The sequence below is a fragment of the Python bivittatus genome, unplaced genomic scaffold, assembly GCF_059951505.1.
Source record: "Python bivittatus isolate LINGU-HERP-01145 unplaced genomic scaffold, Pbiv_v1 ctg000330_np1212, whole genome shotgun sequence".
Classification (NCBI taxonomy): Eukaryota; Metazoa; Chordata; class Lepidosauria; order Squamata; family Pythonidae; genus Python; species Python bivittatus.
In genome coordinates this window covers 34,125,386-34,152,647 of record NW_028277058.1, presented here as the reverse complement: position 1 = coordinate 34,152,647, position 27,262 = coordinate 34,125,386, and the positions used below count along the sequence as shown (strand labels likewise).

The following is a 27,262-nucleotide window of genomic DNA, read 5'->3' as shown; positions in this document are numbered from 1 at the left end:
AATTCAGAAGAAGTGTTTTGGACCTTGAGCAAGAAAAGAATTTCTGCACTATTCATGAAAATTGCTCATCTTTTTCAGGAAGCCTGAAGAAAGCATTGAATAATGTTTTTATGTAATTATCAGTTGGTGTTCTTTTTGAAACTAATTCCCCTCTGACTTCACTGTTTTTCATCTCCTTCCCCACCCATAACTATCACTTTAGAATTGTACATCCTGTATCTGAAGAACTGGATCTTGGTCTACAAAAACTTATACCATTGTATTTTTCTTACTTTTTTGTGTTAATAAACTAATAGGAATTCTTTTTGGAAGAAATATACATTCAGGACAGTTGGGCGATATTGTACAAATGAAATCTAAGTAAGAGGTGAAACTAAGCACCAGGCCTGGTGCAATTAGTAGGTCAACCAGCATGAGCAATTTGCCTAAAACAAGGAAAGCTTCCTCATGAGTTCTTCTTTTAAATCAACTTTTGTTGATTTAGAGGTTAATATCTGGAAGCACCTTCTGGTATGGGATAGGATATCAGGAAAATCTGTTTGGCATATACTTGGCATTAGGCCCCCTCTCTAAATTCCTTGCCCCTTAAGAAGGAAAGGAGTAAGAAAGTAGTGTCTAAAGCAAGTTTTATTCATACTTTGACTTTCTTATCAAGAACAATAAGGGTTGAGTAGAACTGCTAAGAACGGCTGGTTTAGATTAACTTCCACCCCCACGTCTATCATAACTGTCAGCCAGTATCAACTCTGGTTGTAATTGTGAGTTTATATACAGAACAACTCCATTTCTCTTTTTAATTCTAGCTGAAATAAACTCTGCCTAAATTTGTATAAATCAAAAATTATTTATCCTTTTTTCTGATATGTATTTCTTGTAAGCAGATTACATCTTGTTTCAATTTTTTTCAAATAATATTCTTCTTTTCTGAGGAACATTTGCTCCATTTATATTCCATGTTAGGCATTTGAAATCCATATTTATGCCAAGAATTTAGAAAAGCCAATATCTGTAGCGCCCAGTGTGGTAGCCTCTTCCTCGATATCTTGTTATGGCTGTTGTTTAGTCCCTTCTATCACCTCCATTTGTATTTCTTCCATTTCCCCATTAATATTTTCCTAGAAATTCTCTTGGTTTTTGCACTGAATTCAATCTGAACCTCTGTTGTTTAAAAGTAAGGATCACTCCTTCCAGTTTGTCCCACTGAAATGGTGTCTTTTTCTGTTTCAGCTTTTCATTCAAAAAAAGTACTCTTTTCTGTTATGCAATATTCTGATAGGAATTTCTTTAAGTGCAGTTACATCTACACTGTTAATATTCAGTCCGGTAGTAAAATGCTGCTGCAAAACTTGGTCTCTAGTCTCCTTCCTGACAAAATGCACAAGAATATCCCTTGGTACATTTCTTAATTTTGCAAATCTCATTTTAATCCTATACACTTTGTCTCTGCTTCCATACTGTCTTCATCCCATTCCAAAAAATTTGTTGAAGATTGAACAATTTTTTCTTTAGTGTCTTCCAGGGTGTTCACTGCTCTGAATCTCAAGCAGAATTCTTTTTCTCTCAATTCCAATAACGCCAAATAGTCCTTTTCCATCTCTCTGTTTATTATTTCTGTTTTACTTTCTAAAATTTCCACTTTATCATTAATTTGATTTACTTCTGCTTTCAGTTGTCCTACAATTTGTTTTTTGACTTCTTTCATTTCCTCTTTCATCTTTACAAACCTTTCTTCCATTCTCCCTTCAAATGCAGCCAGATCATTTTTAGCAGATTAAACAGATTCAGATACCTTCTTCCCCATCTTTTCAGACATTTTTTGTAATATTCTGGAGCAATCCCCTTTTCTGTTGGTTGCTCTAACAATCCTCTCCTCTCCTCACCAAGCTTTGGTGGTCACCATTCTTTTATTTGTAATCTAGAAGTAAAAATGAATCAATTACAAAGGTGAAAGCCAGGCTTCCCTCTTCCCTCCCCCCCTTTTGCCTCTTCTATACCCTTAAGGCTTTAGTCCAATCTGTCTCCCCGTAGTTTTAGTCAGACAGTTTATCTTATATTGATATACTATCTTATCTCCTTATTTTGTAAAATCCACCAATTGTCTTTTCCCTTTGATGTCAAACAGTCAACATTCCCATAAAGGTATGGTCTATTTGTCTAATTAGCTCCAAATAAAATCAGAAGGACTTTCGCCAAAATATTAATCTTTCAAATTTACACTGCGTGCACAATTATTAGGCAAGTTGTATTTTTGAGGATGAATTTCATTATTGAACAACTACAGTGCTCTTGGTCAATCCAAAATGTTAATAAACCTCAAACCTGAATATTTAAGAAAGTGAAAGTGAGGTTTTGGCTTTCTTAGGAGCATAGATGTGTGCACAATTATTGGGCAACTATTAGTGTGCAGAATTATTATGCAACTAAATGAAAAATGAAAATTCTCCCATCTCACTTGTTTATTTTCATCTGTTAAAGTGAGAATAATGAACAAACAACTCAAAATTTACAAATAAACATTTCTGACATTTCAAACAAAAAATCAGTTACCAATATAGCCACCTTTCTTTGCAATAACAGTCATAAGACTTCCATTCATGGAATCTGTCAGTTTCTTGATCTGTTGACGATCAACTTTTTGTGCAGCAGCAACCATAGGCTCCCAGACACTGTTCAGAGAGGTGTACTGTTTTCCTTCACCGTAAATCTCCCGTTTGAGAAGGGCCCACAAGTTCAATATGGTTTAGGTCAGGTGAGGAAGGGGGCCATGTCATTATTCTTTCATCTTTGAGGCCTTTACTGGCTAGCCATGCAGTGGAGTACTTCAATGCATGCAATGGAGCATTGTCCTGCATGAACATCATGGTCTTCTTGAAAGATGCAGACTTTTTCCTGTACCACTGCTTGAAGAAAGTGTCTTCTAAAAACTGGCAGTAGGTGGGAGTTGATTTTGAGTCCATCTTCAACCCTAAAAGGTCCAACTAGCTCATCTGTAATAATACCAGCCCATACCAGTACTCCACCTCCACCTTGCTGGCGTCTGAGTCGAAGTGGAGCTCTGTGCCTGTTACTGATCCAGCCATGGGCCCATCCATCTGGTCCGTCAAGAGTCACTCTCATCTCATCAGTCCATAAAACCTTTGGAAAATCTGTCTTCAGATATTTCTTGGCCCAGTCTTGCTGTTTCAACTTATGTGTCTTGTTCAGTGGTGGTCGAGTTTCAGCCTTCCTTACCTTGGCCATGTCTCTGAGCACTAAACACCTTGTACTTCTGGGTACTCCAGGTAGGTTGCAGTTCTGGAATATGACAGCACTGAAGGATAATGGGTTCCTGATAGCTTCACGTTTGATTCTTCTCAAATTTTTGGCAGTTAATTTGCGTCTTTTTTTCTCAGCATGTTTCTTGCGACCCTGTTGACTATTTGCAACAAAACGTTTGATGGTTCTGTGGTCACCCCCCAATATCTTAGCAATTTCAAAAGTGCTGCATCCCTCTGAAAGACTTTTTACAATTTTTGACATTTCAGAATCAGTTAAATCTCTTTTTTGGCCCATTTTGCCTGAGGAAAAGCAGCTGCCTAATAATTATGCACACCTTGATATAGGGTGTTGATCTCCTTAGGCCACACCCTCCTTCATTACACAAATGCACATCACCTGATATGCTTATATTCAATAAGCATTCAGGTTTATATAGCTTGGAGGTGGAAAATATGCATAAAAATGATGATATGGTCAAAATACTCACTTGCCTAATAATTGTGCACATGGTATATATAGTCCCCTTTATCCGTTTATAGCTTTCTTAAGTCAAAGTCTTGTTAAGATCTTTGCTGTTAACTTAGAGTCTTTAAAAAGATTATTTTCCTCTTTTCTTTTTTTTCTGTAACTCAGAAGCAGGCTGATTCAACAAGTAGTTGTTTTCTTTATCCTGCTGTTGCAAAGAACCCTCTTTAACTGTAAATTGGTTATATCCAAAAGTGTTTAAGAAAGTGGGTTGAGCGAACTTAATTTCCTTAAAAAGGCTGTGCTGTAGGTGTGAGCACACTGTCTCTCCCTTATCCCCCAGCCACTCTACTCATGAGAAGACTGCAAGACTTCTATTCCTGCAGTCTCCTCATGAGGAGCAGCTATCCAGGGTGCAGGTGAGTGATCTCTCAGTCTTTCCTTTATCCGGAGAGACTCCGCTGGTCAGAAACTATTACTGGTGACCATTCCTGCCACAGTGCCATCTCCGCTTCTTCAGAGATGTCTAGCCTGCCATAAACCTCACCCAGAAGTTAATTTAAATGGGGCTAAGACTTTGATATTAGGAATTTATGCCCCAAATGAGGATAAAGTAACATTTTATAAAGGACTTGTGGACAAATGACTTATTGTATGAAAATTGGCGCCTAATGTGAGACTGGAATGGAGTCCACAAAAAGATGGAACTTCTGAGAAAGACATTAAGAACACAAGACAAACTACCAAAAATATTTTTTGATATGATGGACAATTTAGAGCTTGTAGATGTATGGAGACATAAAAATGGAGATTCGAAAGAATACAGGTAGTACAATTGGGACCAGAATTTCCAACGCTAACCAATGCGGTTGTAAAGTGAGATGTCACATTGACCGCATCACTTAGCAATGGCAATCCCAGCAATTCCCCTTGCTGTCATTAAGCAAATTTCCCTGGTTGTTAGCCAAGGACCCACCCCAGTCCAAGCCATTCCAGGCTTGGTTCCTCCCAGCACTGAAGCTCAGTAAGGTAAGGGACTGCCTTCAACTTCCCTCACCCGCCTATCTCTCCCCCATCTCTGCCCTTTTGGCCACCTTGCACCTGCCTTGAGGGGCAGCAAGCAGTCCCAGAACTGTGTAGCTCTGGGACTGCTTGCCACACCCCGGGAAACCGCAGCTGCCCCACTACACTCCCAGCCACAGTCGCCCTTACCACCCTGTTCTCCGAGAACCTTGCCACCCTGTGTTCTGCTGCCTCTGCTCACCTTGCCATCTTCTTGCTCTCACTGCTGACGAGGTGTGCCCGGCCTGGCCCTTTGTGCCAAGAAGGCCCTTTGTGCGAAGCCAGCAAAAGCAAGCCCCTTTGCAAGCAGTTTCTCTGGTGAATTATTCCTCCCTGAAGCAACCCCCGGCCCTTTTCCATTGGATGAAACCACTCCTGCCTTCCACATTGGCTGGCATTCTTACAGTACTTGCACTGTGCTACTGGCCAATACTACTAGTACTACTACTACTACTACTACTACAAATAATAATAATAATAATAATAATAATAATAATAATAATAATAATGGTGAGGGTGACTGCTGCTGGGACTGGGCTGGGTGGCTGTGGCTTCCTGGGGCATGGCAAGCAGGCCCAAGTGGTTTCTCCGCAAACACTTCCTACACATGGCTCTCTGAGCCAACACCCGGTCCTTTCCCATTGGGCAAAACTGCTTCCTGCCTTCCCCATTGGCTGGCATTCTTATTATTAATAATTTCAAAATAATTATGTTAAGGTATAGAATGAAATTAAGAAGGATATGTTAAGATGGGGAAAATTACAATTGTCACTGTTGGGGAGAATTTCTGTGATAAAAATGAATATATTACCTAGAATGATGATTTTGTTTCAAACAATACCTATTTTAACAACTGAGGTACCATTTAAGCAATGGCAGAAAGATATATCTAGGTTTGTATGGCAAGGGAAAAAGCCAAGAGTCAAATTTGAAATTCTTCAAGATGCAAACGAGTGAGGGGGACTGGGACTACCTGATCTGAAACTGTATTTTGCAACCTGCTATTTGGTTTGGATGAAAGAATGAGTGTTACTAAGAAATAAGAGGATTTTAGATTTAAAAGGGCATGACCTGAGATTTGGATGGCATGGTTTTTTATGGTACTATAAAGTTAATGTAGATTTTAAAAATCATTATGTTAGAAGTGCCACATTTAGAATATGGAATAGAAACAAACCCAGGTTGTGCCTGAAAACACCTCTGTGGATCTCAGCACAAGAAGCATTTTATAGAAAAGAAACAGCAGGCAAAGAGAAATGGTTGACATACCATGAGTTGTTAGAACAAGAATACAGAGAATATAAGATGAAGTCAAAAGAACAATTGACTGAGGAAGGATTTAGTTTTCATCGGTTCTCATATGTACAGGTAAGAGAAAGATTTAAAGTAGATAAAAGGACATTTGGAACTGAACAATATAAGACAGAATTTGAGACTGAATTATATACTAATGATGAACATGTATTTGCTAAAATGTATACACTTTTGTTGAAATTTGAAATGGAAGAAGAACAAGTTAAAGAGTGTATGATAAAATGGACTAAGAACTTTGGACATAATATACTGATGGAACAACGAGAAATATGAGGCTGAAAGAACTGAAATTTACATTATGTTATAACTTAAAAGAGAATTTTTTTAAATGATGTACCATTGGTATATGACTCCAGAAATAATGTAGAATGGTGTGTGTGCTGGCTAGGGAATTCTGAGAATTTAAGTGCATACATCTTAAACTTGCTAAGGTTGAGAAACACTGGTCTATGTGTATGCATATGTGTGTGTATCTGTATGCACAAGGAAAGAGGAAAAAAGGGTATGCATCTGGGTGAACATATCAGTGTGGACTGTGAAGTAGTCCTTGGACTAAGGGCATTAAAGGCTGCAAATAAATTACTGAACTGATACATTTTTTACTTTTTCAAAAGAAAAAATGTTAAATATTGATATCTAGCCATCATGCTATTCCCATTTGAGAGAAGTAACATTATGCAAAGTGTAGAAGAGGGGTAAGAATTAGTAATGGAAAGAAATTAAAGGCAGGAAATCAGAGAAAAGGAAAGGAAACTAAATATAGTTTATACCACCACTAGCAGCATTTACTGTATCTTTCCATGCTTTTCAGTCTTGCTAACTATCCTTGTTTCCACCAAGTCCATTCACCAATTCATGCATTGCCTTTTGTTCTTCAAATTTCTTTTCTGTCTCTTTTTCAGGATTTTATCAACTCCATCCAGCCAAAAAATTCTACAACTTCTCCTTATTCTCAACCCATTCACTCTTCCTTCATACATTTGTTTTACAATATTTAACCAAACCTATCTTGGTCTTCAGGGCATTACTTTTCAGAACCATATTCCTCATTGCATCATACAATCTCTCTAACAATCACTGAAAATTATTTACATTATCAGTCAACAACATGACATCATCCACATACAAAGCTACAGACATATTCGGGTACCCAAGCAACACATTTCTAATAACACTACAAACATTTCTTAGACATTTACCCATACATATATTAAACAGTCAAGGGACCTCAGATATTTTTGTCTTACATACAATGAATTTTCTTTTTCACATTCAAACAATTCCCAATGACGCATTAAAGATTAAATATCTGATCTGTATAGTTCCATAATAAGGCATCTGTCAAATTTTTCTCAATGCCAGGTCTTGCACTGTTTCAGTCAGCATTCTGCTAAATATCTTCCCAGGCACATTTATCAAACAACTCCCCCTGTAGTTTGCATTCACTCTTGTTGCCTTTCCCTTTATATAAGGGAACAATGACAACATTTTTCCAATCATCAGGCAAAGACTCAATCATCACACACATTGAAAATGTCGTATAGTCACTCCATCAGCAACTTATATACATCTTTTAATATTTCTCCAGATGCACCATCTACATATGCAGGAAGAAAAAGTATTCTTCAGCAGTTCTTTCAGTTTATAATCATAACTGATCAAGTCAATTTGTTACATTCATTCTGTTGCCATATCTTTTCATGAAACACTTACGTTAGGAAAAACAATGAATAACCTGTGGTATCTTAAGTCATAATAACTTGATTGTGGCATTTTTTTTTTTTGTTGACTATAGTTCACTGTACTTATATGATTGCTAATTGACTATGGCATAACTTTTTATAGTCTACCTCATCAGAAGCAGTATTAACTATCTGTCTAACCATCCATACATACACACACAGTCATGAGTTACAAATATTAATACACACGATTGAGGGATTGCAAACAGTGAGGCTAATTAGACAACACTGACTCATCTTTTCAGACATAAATGCCTGCTCTTCCTCTTAAGTTAATTTCTATTTTGTCTTGTGTTCAGGTCCTTGTGCAGCTGGTGTGGTTGGGATTAAAATGCCTCGTTACTGCTTGTTTGGAGACACGGTGAACACAGCTTCAAGAATGGAGTCTACAGGTTTACGTAAGAATAGAGTTTCAGTTTCTAACTATAAATACTTTATACAATCAAATTCAGAATTTCATATATAAAAAGAAACAATTTTAGCAAGATATCATAAAGGTTTACTAGAATCTGAGGCCAGTCACTATCTCATAGATACATGTTTGCTGTGTAATTTTTGTGAAGCTAAATTGCAAGGGACTGCATCATACATAACTTAACCTAAGCTCCTTGATAGAAAGGTACAATACAAATATAGTGAATAAATAATGGGACTATTTATGGCATTTTCTCAGAAGACATCCACATTAGATCCTTTCCCCTAGTTTTTGTGCAATTGCTGATCATCCTCTTGTAATAGTTAGCCTTCCTCTTAGCTATAAATGTTCAGATTAAAGTCATAAGAAGAAGTATCTATGATCAATTCATTCAATCTTATATCTAGGCTGATGCTGGAGTACTTCAATCTCTAAGCTCTCAATGTGGTGTCGGATGGGGCTTGGATTTCATGGCCTTCTAGTGGAAACCCTGGGCTTGACCCAAGTGATCTTGGGCCCAACACATATAAGTGCTTACTGCAGCTAGGGGGCTCTCAGGAGGTGGGCCTCAGGATACTACCTTGCCACCTTGCCAGGGCCTTGGGTTCTGGGTATTTAATTACCTGCTTGAATTAGGAGGGGTTGGGGGGCTGGCCATGGCCTTGTGGGCTCCCTGAGAGCCCCAGGTGTCTCACAGCTGCAGAGTGCTGTGAACAGAGGTGGTTGTTGTCATGACATATGTAAAAAAGGGCAAGCCTTTGATGAAGACCTAAAAGGACACATTATAAGAGACAAGAACCTAAAAGCATGGAACTCCATGAGGAATTGTTGTCCAACAATTTCACCATTAGCCTCTCCTATAAATGCTTTTCATGTTGCAGATAACTACAGTGTAATTACATATGCATACATGGTCATCCAGGCCCCATGAATAGATTAAAGACACAGCAAGAACTACTGAGTGAAAGCCAGAACATACCATGGTTGATATACCTACAAATTGCTGGAAGAATAACATCTGACCTCAAAAACAAAGGAGGAACATTAAGAAAAATGACAGTATTTGAAATGTTTATACAGAATCAAGACCATCTGTTAGGCTATATATATAAACCTTTACTTAGATATGATATGGAGATAGTGTTAGAATTTATTTCTTACCAAGTTTGTTTCTTAGCCATGATCAAAGAGACAACAAACAGTTGCATGAAATTAAGTTTTTTATTCTTCACCCAAAAGCAATAACAGGAAGCTGTAGGTGGGCAACCAAGCAGGACCCTCCCCCTACAGCACACTGTATACATTCCATTCAGCCTCTCCTATAGAATACTACCCCTTACTCAGTTACCCATTCCTCACTTCAGCATCATTCTGTATAAGGGACTTCCTTCCTTCCTTGCTAGGGCCCCTTGACCTTTAGCTAAACACCTTTTTCTAGGAAGAAGCTATCCTTGGAATGTACACCTTACCTGGTTTCTATGGGTACAGCTTCTTATCTATCAGGGTTAGAGAAAAAGGCCTCCAAAAAGAATGAAACAGGATTCAAAGTTCATTAATAAAAGTCTAAGTGTTTCAATACTAAACATAAAATATATATATGAAATATATTTGTATGTAAATTGTATATATGTAAAATCTTCTATCAATAGAACAAATAAAAACACGTATGATAAATTGGGTGCAAAACATCAAAGAAACAGTCCCAATACAATAATGGGAAGAACTTTGGAACAAATCTAAAAAATTTATCCCAAGTTATGGTTTGAGAGAAAACTTGTATAAAATGTTTTACAGATGGTATACATCTCCATCAGTAATTGTCAAACAAGACAAATCATATAGTAATAAATACTGGAAATGCCACAAAACAGAAGGAACATTCTACCATATGTGGTGGACATGTAAAAAAACCCCAAAAGTATTGGAAAGACATACACAGCACCATTCAGAGAATCTTAAGGCATCTAATTTGAAATGAAAACATATTTTTTTACTAGGTATAATTCTAGAACATATCAGTAAAAAAAATACCATAATTTATTAAGACACATCCTTACAGCTGTGAGGCCAAATCTTGCACAATGGAAAAAATACATAGTACTAGTGATATCTGATTGGGAATTAAACCTGGAGAATATGCAGCAATGGCAAAACTAATACTCTATATACAAAACAGAAATTTAATTAAATTGAAGCAAGAATGGAGAGCCAATTTGGTGTAGTGGTTAAGGCATCAGGCTAGAAACTGGGAGACCATGAGTTCTATCCCACCTTAGGCATGAAGCCAGTTGGGTGACCCTGGGCCAGTCACACTCTCTCACCCTTCTTCTGAAATCTGGCCGACAAACCTGCAATCACCAGGCGTCAACACTGACTCAAAGGCACACATGCACACACCCCAAAGCAAGAATAGCTTCCATATATTATTATATATTACACAGCAAGGTAAATAACAAGTATGGTTTTAGAATATGGTTCTAAAGTTTGCACCAGTAGGTACTGCAAATCAGTTGGAATACAAAGGAGAGAAGTCAGATGTTAAATATTCATCTATTCTATTTTTAGGGGTGGTTTGTTTTTTTTCTTTGTTTTCTTTTTCCTTTTTATTTAAGATTTACAAATAATGTAATGGAGATTTTGGCATTAAGCTCAAAAATTTATACTTCTTTTTTATAGAAACAACTAAAGTTACTCTGCATGGTATATTTTACTAATATTGAACATTAATTGTACAACTTCAGTAATTTTCTGACCATTTATAGATATTACCTTTTTTGAAAATATATTTTTGTTTTACTTTTTAAAAAAGGCAGGCAAGCAGCCAGGCAGGCAGGGGCTTTGATGAGTGGCCAGCATCTTGACCTTTTTGATCCTGCCCCTGGCAGGAGGAGTGTGGGCTGGATTCAGGAGATAAATGTCTCTTTGAGAAAGAGGAAATTGCCATACAATGTATAGGTAGTTCTCACTTAATGACCATAGCTGGGACTGGAATTTAGGTCACTATGCGATGCAGTCATTAAGTGAATCATCAGGTGACTGATTCACTTAGTGACCACAATCCTGGCACTCCCAGCTGTCATTATTGAGAATCATGGGTCATTAAGCAAGGCAAGTTTCTGCCAGCTTCCCACAATTAAGTCAGTGGGGAAGCTGGCAGGAAGTTGCAAGCCCCAGGCACTGCTGGGTGGGGGAAGAAGCGAGGGTATGTGTGGGAGGGTCAGGGAGGATGTGTGGGGGTGCAATGTGGGTCGGGGGTTCAAGGGCCTCAGAACTGCTTGAATTTTCAGCCCCACAGTCGAGATGCTTCTCCACTCTGGAACTGAAAATCCTCAGTGGCTGAAAATCCTGCTTGGATTTCGGCATGGGGCATTTTCAGCCAGCCCCCAGAGATGAGGGGTTGCCTGAAAAAGCTCCAAGCAAATCTCTGGAGGCTGGCTGAAAAAGCTCCGTGCTGAAATCCAAGCAGGATTTTGGCATGGAGCTCTTTCAGCCAGCCCCCAGAGATGAGAGGGAGTCCTCTCAGCAGGCAGCAGCAGCTTGCAACCTTGTCTGCCAACTTCCCCATTGACTTTCTGGGGAAGCCGGCAAGGAAAATTGCAAATGACAATCACATGATTGCAGGGTGGTGAAAAAGCTCTGTGCCAAAATCCAAGCAGGATTTTGGCACAGAGCTCTTTCAGCCAGCCCCCAGAGATGAGAGGGAGTCCTCTTGGCAGGCAGTAGTGGCTTGCAACCTTCCCTGCTGGCTTCCCCATTGGCTTTCTATGGAAACCAGCAGGGAAGATTGCAAATAGTGATCACATGATCACAGGGCGCTTGGCAACCGGTCGTAAGTGCGAACCAATTGCCAACGGCTCAGATCACAATCACATGACTGTGGGGGTGCTGCAACAGCTGTAACTTTGGGCATGCGTTGCAAGTCCCTTCGTTCAGCACTGTTGTAAATGTGAATCGTCGCTGAACAATTGGTTGTTAAGTGAGGACTACCTGTAGCTGATTTGGACAACTTCTGTACAGTCTCCAATCTTCCCTTTTGGGGAAATATTCTGGAGAAAGTAATGGGGCTTCAGCTATAGAAGGCCCTATATGAAACAGAATATGTGTCTCTCTTCCACTCAGGATTCTGGCCTTAGCATAGGACTGATACAGCACTGATTACTGTGGTGGATGATTGTCAGCAGAACTTGGATGTAGGAAGTTTGCCCCTCCTGATCCTAGTAGATCTCTTGGTAGTGTTTGATACCTCCAACCATGGTATCCTTCTGGACTACTTGTAATGGCTGGAGACTGGAAGCACTGTGCTATAGTGCTTCTGCTCCTTCCTGAATGATCAGTTCTAAATGGTGGTCATCAGGTAGGAGTGGCTGAGCCTATGGTTGCTTTAACATGGAGTACCATGGGACTCAGCCCTCTTTCCCAATTTCTCAATTCCGTCAGTTAAGTTATGATGATACTCAATCATACATTGCAATCTCAGGCTGGGCTCATCGTCAGGAGCTATAATGGACTAGATGGGGAAAATGAGCTTAAATTTAATCCCAGATGAAATGAAGATGGAGTTAATGATCAATCCGATTCTATTCTGGCTTGGATTTTGGCTCTGGATGGTTCCACTCACCCTGAAGGAGCAGTTCCACAACTTGGGGGATGTCCTGGACTCATAGCTCCTATTTGAGGAGCATGGAGAGCCTTTGCCCAACTTCTGGCATATGATGGCCTTCCTGGAAATCCCTGACTGTGACACGTATCTTTATCACCCCATGATAAGACTATTACAACACACTCTACCTGGATTAGCCTTTGAAGATACCTGTCATGAGCCACAATTCAGAGTCTGATTCTGACAATGTTGCTCCAGCTGAGCCTGTGGAATGTCAGCCTCAGGGATCATTAAGCCATGATGCATCTGAGGCTGATCAGCCACAGGCATCTCCTGATCAGCTGGAACAGTCAGATATGAGGCACGACCCCCAAGTTCCAGATCCAAACGCATGCAGAAGTGAGCAGAGCAGTGTCAAGGAGTGTCAAGGAGACTCCTCACAAGGCAAAGGGTGAGGGCTGAATAATTGCAGCCAGCTGCCAGCAGAGAGATTTATGTAGCTTGCTTTACCTTCACTCTCTGTTGGAAAACAACCATTTGAAAACTTAGCTTGTGTGTATCCTGTTCTTGAATTCCTGACTTCTGAACTGGCTGACTGCCCAATTTGGCTTTGTGACTTTTGGCAATGTAACTAGACTACTCTTTTGCTTCTCGGACTGCAAACTGTACTTTACTTTGCTAAGTCTTTGATTTACAACTTGTCTGCTGTTATCTGCTTCTGCTCCTTGGCAATTGTGTTTGCTACCTTGAAACAGAACAATACCTCTTCAAGATAACTCAGAAGCTACATCATATCGTAGATCCCAAATGCAGTGGCCTGGATGTTAACTGATTATGTTTCATTCCCAAACTAATTGTTCTCTTGGGTCCAGTTCAAAATGCTGGTATTAACATATGAAGCCCTCCACAGCTCAGCCCCCATTACTTACAGGATTGTCTCTTCTGACTACATTTGGCTTGTTCTGTGTGTTCTTGTTCATATCAAGTCACCACCTGATATGAAGTGATACTTCTAGCAATGGGGGCCTAGAAGCACATCTTCTCAGTGGCTGCCCCATTATGGAACAACATGCCTCCAAAGGGGTGTGGAGCCCTCAGTATATCAGCTTTTGGAAAGACTGTGAAAAATGTTGATAAGGGCTGTTATGGACTGCCTGTTGAACAGGATCTGTTTCTATAAGATGTGGTTTATTTTGTTTTAGGCAGGTGTGTTGCAGGGACCATTTTAATACATTTGAGTTTTGAGGTTAATGTAAACTGCCTTGAGTCTTGGATGTGATTGGTATATAAATTGTTGTATAATCAAACAAAATCATTAAGGCTAATCCAAATTTATGTTAGTATGTACAGCATTATATATACTTAATTATAAATGTTATTTATAAAAACAAGGAAGTTTTCAAATAACTGAGTTGTATTGTTTTCACCCATGAAAATTCAAGAATCAATAAATATCAACTGTAATATATATCTGGCACAACACAAAACTAAAGATAATAAAAAAATCTACCTTAGAAATGTTGTGTATTTGTTCTATGCTTGCTTTTAGCCCTACGGATTCATGTAAGTGGTTCCACTATTGCTATTCTGAAGAGGACAGACTGTCAGTTCCAGTATGAAGAACGAGGAGAAACTTATTTGAAGGTAATCTATACCCGTATATTCATAACTTTAAAAATCTCTTTACGCTCAATATTTATTTAAGAGGTATGTACCTTTTAAAATATAACTTGTAGCCCCTGTGTCAAGACCACTTATAGGTAGTCCTTGCTTAATGTCCACTCACTCAGCAACATCCCTGAGGTCATGTGATCATGATTTAGGCAGTTGGTGACTGGCTCGCAATTATGAAGTCACAGCATTCTGCAGTCACGATTGCATTTGTGACCTTTATTGCTGGCTTCTGACAAGCAAAGTCAACAGGGAAGTCAACAGGAGGTTGCAAATGGCGATCATGTGACCGCAGGATGCTGTAACCTTTTGGGATTCGCCTAACTACGGCAATTGGGACTGCTGTCATAAGTCGGTGCATTGCCTTACCATTGTGGTGAATGAGCCTTACAACCACGGTAAGTCGGTGCGGTGCCTCATGACTGCGTTGTTTATTGATGTAGTTGCTGGTCGCAATTACTGTTGATAAGTGAGGACTACCTGTAATAAAGTTTATTATATAACGTTGGAATGGGCAATATATTCCTGATTTACAATAGTGAATTTGTGATATGTTTTTTGTCAATGTTTGAAATATTGGGGATGGGTGAGGGTTGACAGTGGAACAAGGACTTTATGATGAGAAGTTCTGGAATTGTTCACTTTATAAAATAGCATGTTGTCCAAGGCTTTTTTCTTTCTCCTCCTCCTTTTAATTGGTATACTAATGAATCTTGAGGTTGTATTAATCACAACACAATATATTATTTTATGTATTTGTACTTTCAGTGGGCTTAGTTTGCTTTTTTTTAAAAAAAGAACATGCAATATAGTAATAATTTATAATAGTGATGATAATCAATTGTAATCCTGTCATTTTATATTAGGGCAAAGGAACTGAGATTACTTATTGGCTGACAGGTGTGAAGGATCAGCAATATAATCTTCCATCACCTCCTTCTGTGTAAGTAGTTTTTTTAAAAAAAAAAAAAGACATGATAGTAACAGAATATTCATACCAGTGTTCAAAGTAGAGTGGCTTTATGTTTTGTTGACTTGTATTTCTTGTTTTCCTTTTGATAAGGAGAGAACGATCTTTTGTAGTATATGTTCTTTCTGTTGTTACTTTCTGAGGGTGGGGTGCTTCTGGAAGACAGGCACATGCATTCCCATCAAAACTAACTCTGATGGCATGCCTTGATCACCCCATGCAAGATCTATACACACATAAAAAGGTACATTCTCACTCCAGGTGAGCTTGATTCTTGGGTGTGTATATGGACACATCCATGTTGTTTTCAGAAGAGTGATTTGCCATTGCTTTCTGTTGTTGTTTGGTTTTGCTTCTACACTTCTTGGCCACTCCTATAGTCCTGGGACATTCTGGTGGTCTGCCAGCCAGGTGCCAGCCAGGCCTCACCCTGCTTAGTTTTTCAAGATTAAGATCAACTAGGTGGCTGCCACTGCTGTATGAGCCCCTTCTAGCCTTTAAACAGCATTTATAGGAGTAGTATTATTGATAGATAGAAATGTATAGATAATTTAAATAATATTTTCTGCTATTTCCAGGGAGAATCAGCAGCGTTTGCAGGCTGATTTTGCTGAGATGATAAAGGACTCATTGCAAAGAAGACCAACAGGAGATTGCCAGATGCAAGAGATTTCGTGCATAACTAGTTACTGCAAAGGCACTCTGGAATATCTGCAATTGGCTACTACAGAACGCCCTGCCACTTATCTGTAAAATTGGATAGGAACAAGTTAGGAATAAAAAGATTTTAGATTCCCACCACCACCACCACCCATTTGTAGGATTGAGGAGAGTAAGATTGGTTGAAAACAGAATGTTGATCATTCCTTTAAGTATCATTAATCAGAGTCCATGGCACCTTTTCCAACTAACAAATTTTATTAAAAGACATGTAGTTTTCATGACAGCAGCTCATTTTTAATAAAATGTGGTAGTCTGCAAAGATACTACAAGACTTCTGATTTTTGGCTACCATAGACTAACATGGCTCTCTACAATGTCTACTTGTATATCGTTAGCAATCATCTGTGAAAAGATTCCCTTTGCATTTCCAAAATGCAAATAACCTAGTGCAAGATACTTCTGTACTTTAATAGCACACTGCCTTTTGGATATGCGGGGAACAAAGTAAGAGGCTGTCAGTTACAGCTTTCACATTCAGTTTGTTGCTTATGGTCAAATAGGAGCATAGCAAAGCTGACTTCTCTATAATGTAAAGTGACTTTAACTATTATATAGGTACTCTCGATTGCATAGACTGATCCTTCCCTGCTCAGTTCAGTGATTGATGTTACAGTGGATATAGGCAGTTAGAGGGAAGTCTAGTACAATTTAGAAATATGTGTGACCTTATCCTACATATCTTCCTCTATAAGCTATTTTGAGTGTATAGGAATATAAGTAAAGAGGGAAGCAAGCAGTGAATGCCAAGCCATTCCTGTTTGAAACTGTTTAGCCATACTTTAAAAGTGAAGTCTGATGTTTTTAGGCTAAACTCTTCCCTCACGGTTAGATAGATTGTGCTGCATTTGTTTCCTCATAGAAATAGCCCCATTTTATCTGCCATTTAAAATCTGTTAAGGCATTGATTTTTCATGATTTGTTTGTTATATGTTTGGAAACATAACCAGCACATTTGAAAAGACAATAATTTTTTTTTTGGATAAGAGTATCTTGCGGCATTGGCTCTCACCCTGTTACAGATGAAATTTGAATATATACCTACACCCACACCCACATATAGGTATAGATATATACACAGATATACATACACTTATTTGGATGTGGGCATCTTGTTGCTGTCCTATATAGGTGTTTTCTTTCATACATGATTTTATTTTGTATTCTATAACACTGAGAGTAATTGTATTCTGTTTGGAGGGTCATTTGTGTGGCAGGAAAACAGGATTCAAAATGTTGCAAATAAACAGCTGCCCATTTTTGGCTCTTCACTAGCAATACTTTGCTGATAGTCAGGATTCAGAGTAGCCTGAGCTCCTTCCATACCTAGATCTGCGTATCAGCTTCTTGCCCAATGTTTTCCAATAAATTATGAAATGAAAGCATACTCCTTTCCAATATAGTTTCCATTCAGTTTTTACAGTTTAATAAATGATGAAAACAATTGATGAAAGCAAATATTTTTGTAAATTAAAATCCTTTATACTTTTCCTATTGAGGTCTTATGATTATTACGTGTATAAAAAGAGGAAGAAAGCCATTTTAAGATCATATATGTATTCTAGATAACCTAGAATATAAAGTCTTATTAGAGACCGGTTATAAGGCAAAACCAATTGAATTCTGCATTACTGTATTTTCCCCGAGAAAGGTAGGGCCTTGTCTGGACTACTATGAGCCAGAAGACTCTCACTGAGTCTAAAACTCCACTCAGCTGCAGAGAGCCTATACCCACAGACACATCATATGACAGAGGAACAAGTTTTCTTCTGAATAAAGGCATACTCAAAAGTAGGGCAACTTGAAAGCAAGAAATTGCATTAAGTTGATTTAATGACTAACTTCACATATCACACTAAGCTATAGCCTATTGAATAGTGGTTTATTGAATACAGTGCATCTGGTGAAAAAGGCCTCAAAGCAAATTAAAAGGTAAAACCTCTTTTGAATCAAGCTCAACTTTATGTACAGGTCCATGCAATTTTCTTGGCAACAATAAAAAAAATATGTTTGCCGTTGCCTCCTTCCAGATGTTTTTTCAATTTCTCAGACTAGCCTACAACTCTGTATGACTTTAAACTGAAAGCAAAAGGCAGTTAAACAGAAAACAACTTCACTGCATCCAATTCAAGTTTGATTAACATTTTTCATCTGCAGTAGTCAGATATAAATCCTAAATAGACATTATAGTATAATACATCTAAAAAGCTATTTCTTCCTAAGTAAAACCCTGTAATTTGAAGAAGCATAAAATATGAAAAGTAACTTTGCCATTAATAAGCATGCTCTGCTTATGCTGTGGTTGATAGGAAAATGGAGGCTTCATCAATATTTATCAATCTAAAAAATAACTAGCACACATACCTTTGCTTGTTTACAAGATTCTCTTCCACCTAAAATAATGACAGAATCATAATTATTTCTGATGCATAATATTTGTAAGACTGCATTCTGCTTTCTTCAAGTTCCATGTAAAATCAGCTTTGGGAATGTCCAATATCTAATATGGGTTCTAAACTACTGATTTACTTGCATGTGTGGTTAGCACAGGAAAAATAAAATGACAGCTTTAGGTTTGTTGGTATACTATTGTATTTGTAACTGATAAGAATTACTTGTGGTTGAGAACAAGACAACACCTTCCTTTGTTCATGACTAAGATGAAGTAGGGACTGTTAAAGAGATAAACATTTAAAGTAACCTTTAGACCATAAGGAAGTAACTTTTGACCTTGCCTTTTAACAAAATGACAGGACTGCTTGACTTCTTCAGATCAACTTAAGTTGATGATGGAACTTTAACAAGATAATGATTCTTTTTATACAACCCATGATAGTAAAACTCTTGAGGAAATGTCAACTCTGTGTTATTCAGATATTTAAAACTGAATAATTCAGATAATTCAATCAATAGGTTTATGCAGAGAACTGCAGAGATGACTTTGGAGAAGGTATGTGAAGCCTGTTAGCAAAACATTGACTTGGCACCGGGAAAACCAAATAGCATGAGAAAGAAACTTAAAGTTGCTCCATCTTGATTCTTTTTAGTGTAAGAGAGATGGAAGGGGACATGCTGTCAGGCTTTCAAAATTGGTGACAGCCATTCAAGGTAGGCCAGGTCAGGAATCAGACTCCAGAATTAATACAGGAACTCCATTCATATCGGCTATAGTATACCAAGATAATCTCTGCAGTTTTCTATAGTTTATCACCATTTAATGACATAAATATTATATGGTGCTTTGTTTCTTTGAAAGGAATTATAATGATGCATCCATTTTTTTTTACCACTACTAAAATGTAATTCTGCAGAATTACAAAAAGAGAGTTCTTGTCAGATCCATTTTCAAAATCCTACACTTTTAGAACTTAGCAATGGCTTTAAAATCACTAAAATAGTAAAAATAGAAAGGGAGCTGCACCTCAGCCATATCACCTTATGAAGTATGTTTGCCTACAATGTTTGTTTTGAAAAACACCAGATTTCCCCAAGAAAAGGATGATAAAATTGCATTAGGATGATCTATCATAATTATAGGAATTTTGCTGGGGAAAGTTGTTGATGCACTAATGCTTTCAAGCCAAGGTTTTGCTTTTATCAAACTAAACCACTTGATGTTTTGCATCAAGCAGCAACTAATTTAACTACAGGGTTTTTTGCTCATTTTTTATCACACCTGGAAGATGCTTTTCCTTCTCACACATTGTTTCACTTGTCTGTTATGCTTCTGTAAGCTGTCTTTAATACTGAAAGGCACATATTAGTGCTTTAGTTTACTCAAACATATCCATGAAGAAAAGCCTAGAAAGAAAATTGAAAGCACCAATTCGCTAGCATCCATTAAAACCTCTCTAACCCTCAAGATTTAACTGTGTTATATTGAGAGTCCAGTCAGAAGGGCACACCTCAGTATCAGATTACAAGACTCCCCGTGGAAATCAGCTCCTATGGGGTGTGCAAGACGCAACTCCATCCGTAAAAGTCTCTCCCTGAAGTGCCGAGCAGACATGTCGCCCCTTCACTTCCAAGCCCACAGACAGGGTCGGCCAGGTGTTGAAATTTGCTTAAAGGTCAGTCCGGGTTAATGACTTCGCCTTAAGACTCTGGGAAAGAAGTATGTCAAGACGTCTTCCTGTCCTTTGCCTCGTGACAATATAACAACAGTAATAACAACGTTCAGCGCCTGGGCGGAGGCGGCCGGGGAGCTTTCTCGCTTTCTCATCCACCCCGCCTAAGACAGGGCGGGTCTCTCGTGCCGCCCGGGGCAGCGGCCGGGAGAGAGCCAGTCGAGTAAAGTTGCGCTGCCCTCGGCCCGCTTCAGAGGACAACACGCAGCGCGCCGCTCGGCATGGTCCGCTTCGGCAGCGCCTCCTCCTCCTCCTCCTCCTCGGAGAACTGCCGCCAGCGGTGCTGGCGCTGGTGCTGGTGGGGATTTTTACTTCTCTGGGCCGTGGCAGAAACTCGAGCAGGTGAGAAGGCAGCCGCTTGGCAGGACAGGCAGAGGACGCCCTTCTCCCGGGCACTCCACCGCTGGTCCGGGAAGGGGCTCAGCTGCGGCGTTCGCGGGAGGGGGCGGCTTCCAAGGATGAGGACGCCTCCCGGGGCTTTTTGCAGGGTCCCGCCAGGGGAGCGCGCGTCGGGCGCTCGGACGTCCCTGCGTTGCCGCGACAGCGCGGGAAGTCTTGTTTTCTTCTTTGCCTTTCCTCTGGTCAGCCCCGTGGAGGAGAGGGGTGGCCCCGTCGTTTCTTTTCCGATCTCCTCCGGCCTACGCGAGCCTTTTTAAAAAAGGCATCAAGAGCCCTTCGTCTGGAACTGGCGCGCAACGCCCGTAAGTTCAGAGTTCCCATTCTAAATTTCAAAAAGGAAACGTCTTCTTAAACCGATCAGAATCGATAGTATGGAACTGAACTGTTTCGAATTCGCCTTCCCAGCCGTTTGGTTCCCAAAGGGGATTTGCCTTTGCCTAACGGTAAAAACAGTAAAAGTAACAACTAACAACATTTTCTCTGCATTCTCCTTTTTTAAGGGGGAATTCTTCGGGGCATATACTGTAAACCATGTGTCCTAGGACTAGATCCTGAACTGAACTGAAATCAGTAGTAAGCAGAAATGTTAGATACAGAGTTTGGGGATAATTTTAACAAACAAACAAAAATCATACAACTTTCAGTAAGTCTTCCATCCCTCATTTATTTTCAAGAAGCAAATGTATCCTGGTTCCATTACTGGAAAAACTATTTACAATGTATAACGGATAAGATACACCACCAAGATACTTACATACAATACATAGCGTGATTCCGAATAAACTTTGAAAATTACGTTTAAATTTGCAAACACAAATCAGGACTGATTGCCATCTAATTTTAATATTATACTTTTAAAAGGAATCTTGCAAATTAGGAAAGGGAAAGCCTGTTGATCCTAAGATTTATTACTGCACTATTAGAAGAGAAGATGTTTTTGTGGTATAACGTCTATAACTGCAGTATCACAGAGTTTTACAGTAGTGCTTTGTAGGCTGGAAATACAGTTTATCATTAATATGTTCAGATATGTTGGCGCCATGGATTAAGAGAGTGAATAAATTTCCATTCTAATGAGAGCTAAAATAAATAATTGCCATGGCAAAATATTTTACAACTTGGTTTGTGTATGCAGCCAGCAGGTGTGCAGTCAGTAGCCTGGATAGATTTGCTACTAGACTAGAACTTCTCTACCCATGAATTGCTGACCCTGTTAAGTTTATTTATATAAATTGGTGTGCCTGAGTTCATATACTGATTGTATCTGTTTTAGTATGTATTTTAATCTTTGGCTATAATCCATAAGCAGTTACTTGTGAGCAATCTGCACTGATCTTACTTTCTTACATTCTTAGGATTTCCTATTAATGTGTTTGGGAAACATACAGACAAGGATGATAAGTAACATAAAACTTTCTGTATTTTATAATTACAGCATAAATATGCGTATTTTTCTGATTCCACTGTTTAAATCTTTTCTTGCCATGATTCCCACACAGCTTAGGCACTTGTGAAAGTTGATTTGCAGCTATTTATAGTTTATAAAGGCTGTGATGTATTTCATTGGATGGTAACTTATGAATAAATGTGAATGCCAGTTCAAAATAACTAGTTTTCTTAGTGTCTTCTTAACACCACTGCCAGTGTAACTGTTCTAAGAAATTTGAAGTACTCAGTTTATTGATTAAGATCATGAAGTACAGGCTATAAGATATAGAAAATACACACATAACAATGTTGATATGTCTGAAATAAGAGACTTAAAAGGAGACAGGATCCAAACTGTCTGAATTGAAAGGCATATTACATACCTGTATTTATTTTGTGTATTTAATTTAATTTAATTTAATTCTGTATATTTGAAATAAGTTGCTCTACTTCTTTCCCATCTTTGAAAAGAGGAGCACAATTTGTCTAGGATGATATTATAATTTTATTATAACAGTGATATTTGAATATAAATCTTTTAAATTCAAAACCAACTGTTCAACTTCTGGGACAGATGGCTGCATAGTATTGTAACTTAATGTGTAACAAGTTTGTTTCCAAGGTAATTTTAAATAAAAAGTACACAAATAAACATTATAGCAAAGAAAAAGCCAGGAAATCAAAAAGCAACATCATATGGTCAGCGGGATTACTGAAAAGCTGAGAAAAATAGACCATTGCCTGGCACAGAAGGAGTAAATAAGAAGGTATCAAGTGAATTCTCTAAGATGAGCTTTCAGCAATTAGAGTGGTACTACCAAAAAGGCTATCTACAATTCAGCTGATACAAGAGGCAAAGAAGGCCCTCTGTTAAGGATACTTATGGGTGGGTACGTGCAGACTTCCAAGCATCCTTGTCTAATGCAGTGAAGGACTTCTAAGATTAGAATCACCATTAATTTGAATTTGGGCTGGGCTTGGATCTAGGGAATGCCAGGGCAGTTGACAAGAATAGTTTAACACTCATAATTGAGTGTCTAATAAAACTGTATTCTGCACTTTTAAATCTTTTAAAACCATTCAGTGGCATCAGTAGATTAAGTAATAGCAGTCAATTATTAACCTGTTCTTTCAGAGTGATTGTAACAGTTTGAGGAATAGAATGAGCGCTGCTTCTTTGGATGAATTACAATTCATGAGCCTTTGTTTTTTCTGAATCATTTCAGTTTATTGGTTTTCCTCCAGTCACAACCATGTCACAAACTGATTTAGCATTTTAACCTGAATTTGTTTAAAAGTCCTGAAACCAGCTAACATTTCAGTTGAAGTAGATTAGAGAAATTTAGTCTTGTCAATGAGTGTCAAGAATTGTATAGTAACCAAGTGTGTGACCTCTTCCTTTTTTATGTAGTGTTCGGATTTTCATTTTCTCAAACAGAATTAATTTAAAAGTAGTTAAAATTTTCATGATTAAATTTCCTGAGGTTATTTACAAATGCATGCTAAAAGAAACTATAAATTATATATTGCAGTATTCTTAAGTTATACTGTTACTTTCTGCATATGTTTTGTACGATAGACTAGAAGGAATAGACATGGGTATGATCCCCCTTGCTGAGAGCCAGTTTGATGTAGTGGTTAAGGTGTCAGACTAGAGACCGTGAGTTCTAGTCCCACCTTAGGCACAAAGCTGGCTGGGTGACCTTCGGCCAGTCACTCTCTCTCAGCCCTAGGAAGGAGGTAATGGCAAACCACTTCTGAATCTTGCCAAGAAAAAGGCAAGGACTTGTTGAGTCCTCAAAGTGCCTCAAAACTGACTCAAAGGCACAACAACAACAGCAACAACAACAACAAAAAATCCCCTTACTGTGAGGAAAGAGAATATAATGCTAACTGCAATGTACTGAATTTGCTTTTCATCTGCCATTATGTGTTCCGCCAAATAAAGTCCTTAGCATTGTAAATTCTATGATATAATACCAATATGATTAGAAAATATGTGTTGCTTTCTTATACATGTTAATCTTTGCAGTGATAATTACATTTTGTTAATGTTATAACAAAGCTCTACAATGCAGAAAACACTTTTGTCTTAAATTAAGAACTAAAGCCCTTAGTACGGAAATCGTAAGTTAAGATGCTTTTGTCTTAAATTAAGAACTAAAGCCCTTAGTATGGAAATCATAAGGTAAGATGCTGGCCTTAGCTTCTATGCCACATAATCAGTCAGCATGTTCTGCAGGCTGACATAGTGGGTTTGTGTAAACTTAATCTCCATGTCCACATGGTCCCTTGGCCTTTCAGACCAGTCATTTTTCTCTGCAGATTTGGGTCAGTATTGCAAGAACTGTTTTTCTCAGTATGTTTTCATTTTGATTAAAAAAGACTGTCCTAGGTTTGTAAGGATACTCTGTATGATACGAGTTCTGTTTAGAAAAATATAGTAAACATAAGACAGGTAAAGATGGATTTAAGAATTATTAATGATATATAGAAAAGAGAATATGAGTATATCCTAATTTTTTAAAGAGTTTATAAGCACCTTCTAAATACCATAGTTTTCTAACACTGCATAAAGGGATGCTAAAATCAATAATCATGTATCAAAATACCGTAAAAACAAAAATAAAGTAAATCAGTGGTGTTCTGCGGGAGGGGCAGTCCGCCCCGGTGTTGGCAGTAAGGAGGGGCTGCCAAAAGCAATGAGGAGTCTTGTGGCAGCTCAGTCACTGTGCCTGCACCACACTGCTGATGCCAAAGAGCTGAAGTCGCCACTGCATCAATCAGCGGTATAGTGGTTGGTGACACGGTACGGGTCCAGCAATGGAACCGGACTTGGGTTGCTGTTGCTGGCAAACATTTCTAGAATTCACTCTTTTGGAAGCATTTCTTCATGTGTGATTTTTTGGGAACTTTGGAGAAAAAGTTTTTTTCACTCTCACTTCATCAGTGGAAAATGCTGCCGAATGTGGGTATAACAGTGAACAGATTTTCCCAGATAAGATGGATTGCTCATTATGAAACTATCCATGTAGTAAAGACAGATATTGAAGAGTTAATATCAACCTTTGAAATTCTGTGCGATCCAAAAGAAAATGCAGACCAAAGAGGATCAGCTCAGATTTTGCTCTCTGCTGTATGTGATTTTTCTTTCCTGAGTTATCTTTTTTTTTTCCCTGATGTGATGTTTTTAGATGAGGTTAATCAGACACAAAAATATTTGCAAACAGCTGGAATCAATCCTGAATAATGTACAGTGAAACTCCAAGGTTTAAAACTGTTCCTTGAAGACTGACACACAGAAATTGTGGAGAAATTAACTATGCAACAAGAAGAAGTAAGGAAATGGATATTAACATAGAAAAAAAGAATAAAATATTGAAGAATAATGCCAGGAGAAATGACAAAAGATATTGGTCTTACATTGCCAGAAGAAATCAAAAGAACAATGTTTGAATTCTTCTATCATTTTCACTAAGAACTGGATGCTGATTCTAAAGTGATGGATCAAATAATATCAGTATTCACTATCAGCCATTTTCTTTGATTTTTGCAGAAGAAAAAATCTTCAGAAGTTTTTACCAAATATAATAGAAATTCATAATGACTTTTCTGGTGAAGATATTTTTGTGGACATTTTTTGACTGTGGAGACATTTGAAAATCTATATCACTCCCAAAGAAACAAAGATGTGGACAGTATTGCAATTTCAAGAATTTATTGTGAAATGAGATTTTTATGAACCTCTGCCAAACTTACCTCTTAAAGCCTTTCCTAACTACTTGTATATCTGTTGCTTTGTATAAAAGAAACTTTTTGAAATTAAAATTAACAAAAAATATTCTTCAATTGACTATGCACCAAGATAGATCGACAAATCTGGCTATGCTCTCTATTGAACATGAATATATGAAGATCAGTTTTGATAGTCATAGACAAATTTGCAGAAGTTAAGGCTCAAAAACAGAAACAGTAATGTTATTATTCATTACTGCAATTGACCAATATGTAGGTGCATTTTTCCCTTTTTTTTCAAAAAACACATTAATGTATTTAAAAAGTATCAATCTGCTACTTTTTAAAATTGTTGTATCTAATATTTTTTATTTTTTTATTTGATTATATATACAAAGTTCATTTTAAAAAATCACTGCATTTCTTTTCTGGCTATTAGTATTATTTGTTTGTTTCATGATTATTACTGAAAATAGTTTTGTTGCATGGAGGCGGTATGTGTTAAAAATGATCTGCATCAGGTGACAAATACATTTGTTATGCCACTAAAAACATAATTTTGACATCCGTTCTATCATAATACATAAGCACAAAGCCACTAAGAATAACAGAGTGGAAGCTATTCTCTTACCTCCTTAATTAAAAGCAATCTCTAAAATAAAACATCCTTAGGGGTTAACTAAAAGAAAATAAGGAAGCAAGTGATATCTTCTAATCGAGAGTATTCCTGTTCCATAATCATTGGGTCATCATTGAAAAATCCTTCTCCCTTGTGCCAGTGTACAAGTCATCCAATCTATGTTCTTGCTAAATGCATAAGTAGGGCCTCCAAATCTTATTCTAATACTTGGACCATTCACCATATTTGTAAATATTAGCTATATTTACAATGGTCTTTTCAATGAAATTTAGTGTTAATAGCCTCAGCATTCAAAACAACTTACCTGAACTATGAAAATTTCACCTGTGCAGGCTGTGTTCAGTTTATCTTTTATTCCTTTTTCTTTTATCTTATCTTATATTTTATTTTGTTTCCATGTTTTATGTTATATAAGTCTGGTCAATGACTGAAATAATGTATTTTCACTTTGGTTCATAAGGATGCAGACAGTACTGTACAGGTAGTCCTCGTTTAGTGACTGCCTTGTTTAGCAGTCATTCGCAGATGTGATGGTGATGAAAAACTAACTTTACAACCAGTCCTCATACTTATGACCTTCATAGGTCTGTAAATCAAAGGAAAGCTGAAGTAAGATCATAAGCACAGTCACGGTTTCATTTAGCAACCACTTTAACGACTGAGTTGTAGGTCCCAATTGTGGTCACTAAACGAGGACTAACTGTGTGTAATTTGGT

The 27,262-nt window shown here is 38.0% G+C and overlaps 2 protein-coding genes across 3 annotated transcripts in view; both read left to right on the top strand.

Moving 5' to 3' along the window:
• The window catches only part of GUCY2C (guanylate cyclase 2C), an 87,126-nt gene extending 67,315 nt beyond the window's left edge, over window positions 1-19,811 (top strand). For both annotated transcript variants that reach the window (XM_015887982.3, XM_025166345.2), the window contains 4 exons: window positions 8,141-8,239; window positions 14,406-14,500; window positions 15,394-15,470; window positions 16,076-19,811. In XM_015887982.3, the coding sequence (XP_015743468.2) occupies window positions 8,141-8,239; window positions 14,406-14,500; window positions 15,394-15,470; window positions 16,076-16,250 (446 nt within the window). In that variant the 3' untranslated portion in view covers window positions 16,251-19,811. The remainder of the gene's footprint in view (window positions 1-8,140; window positions 8,240-14,405; window positions 14,501-15,393; window positions 15,471-16,075) is intronic.
• A 623-nt stretch (window positions 19,812-20,434) lies between these two features.
• Window positions 20,435-27,262, top strand: part of PLBD1 (phospholipase B domain containing 1) — a 29,044-nt gene continuing 22,216 nt past the window's right edge. The window contains exon 1 of the mRNA XM_007427706.4: window positions 20,435-20,686. Within this exon, the coding sequence (XP_007427768.2) occupies window positions 20,566-20,686 (121 nt within the window). The 5' untranslated portion in view covers window positions 20,435-20,565. The remainder of the gene's footprint in view (window positions 20,687-27,262) is intronic.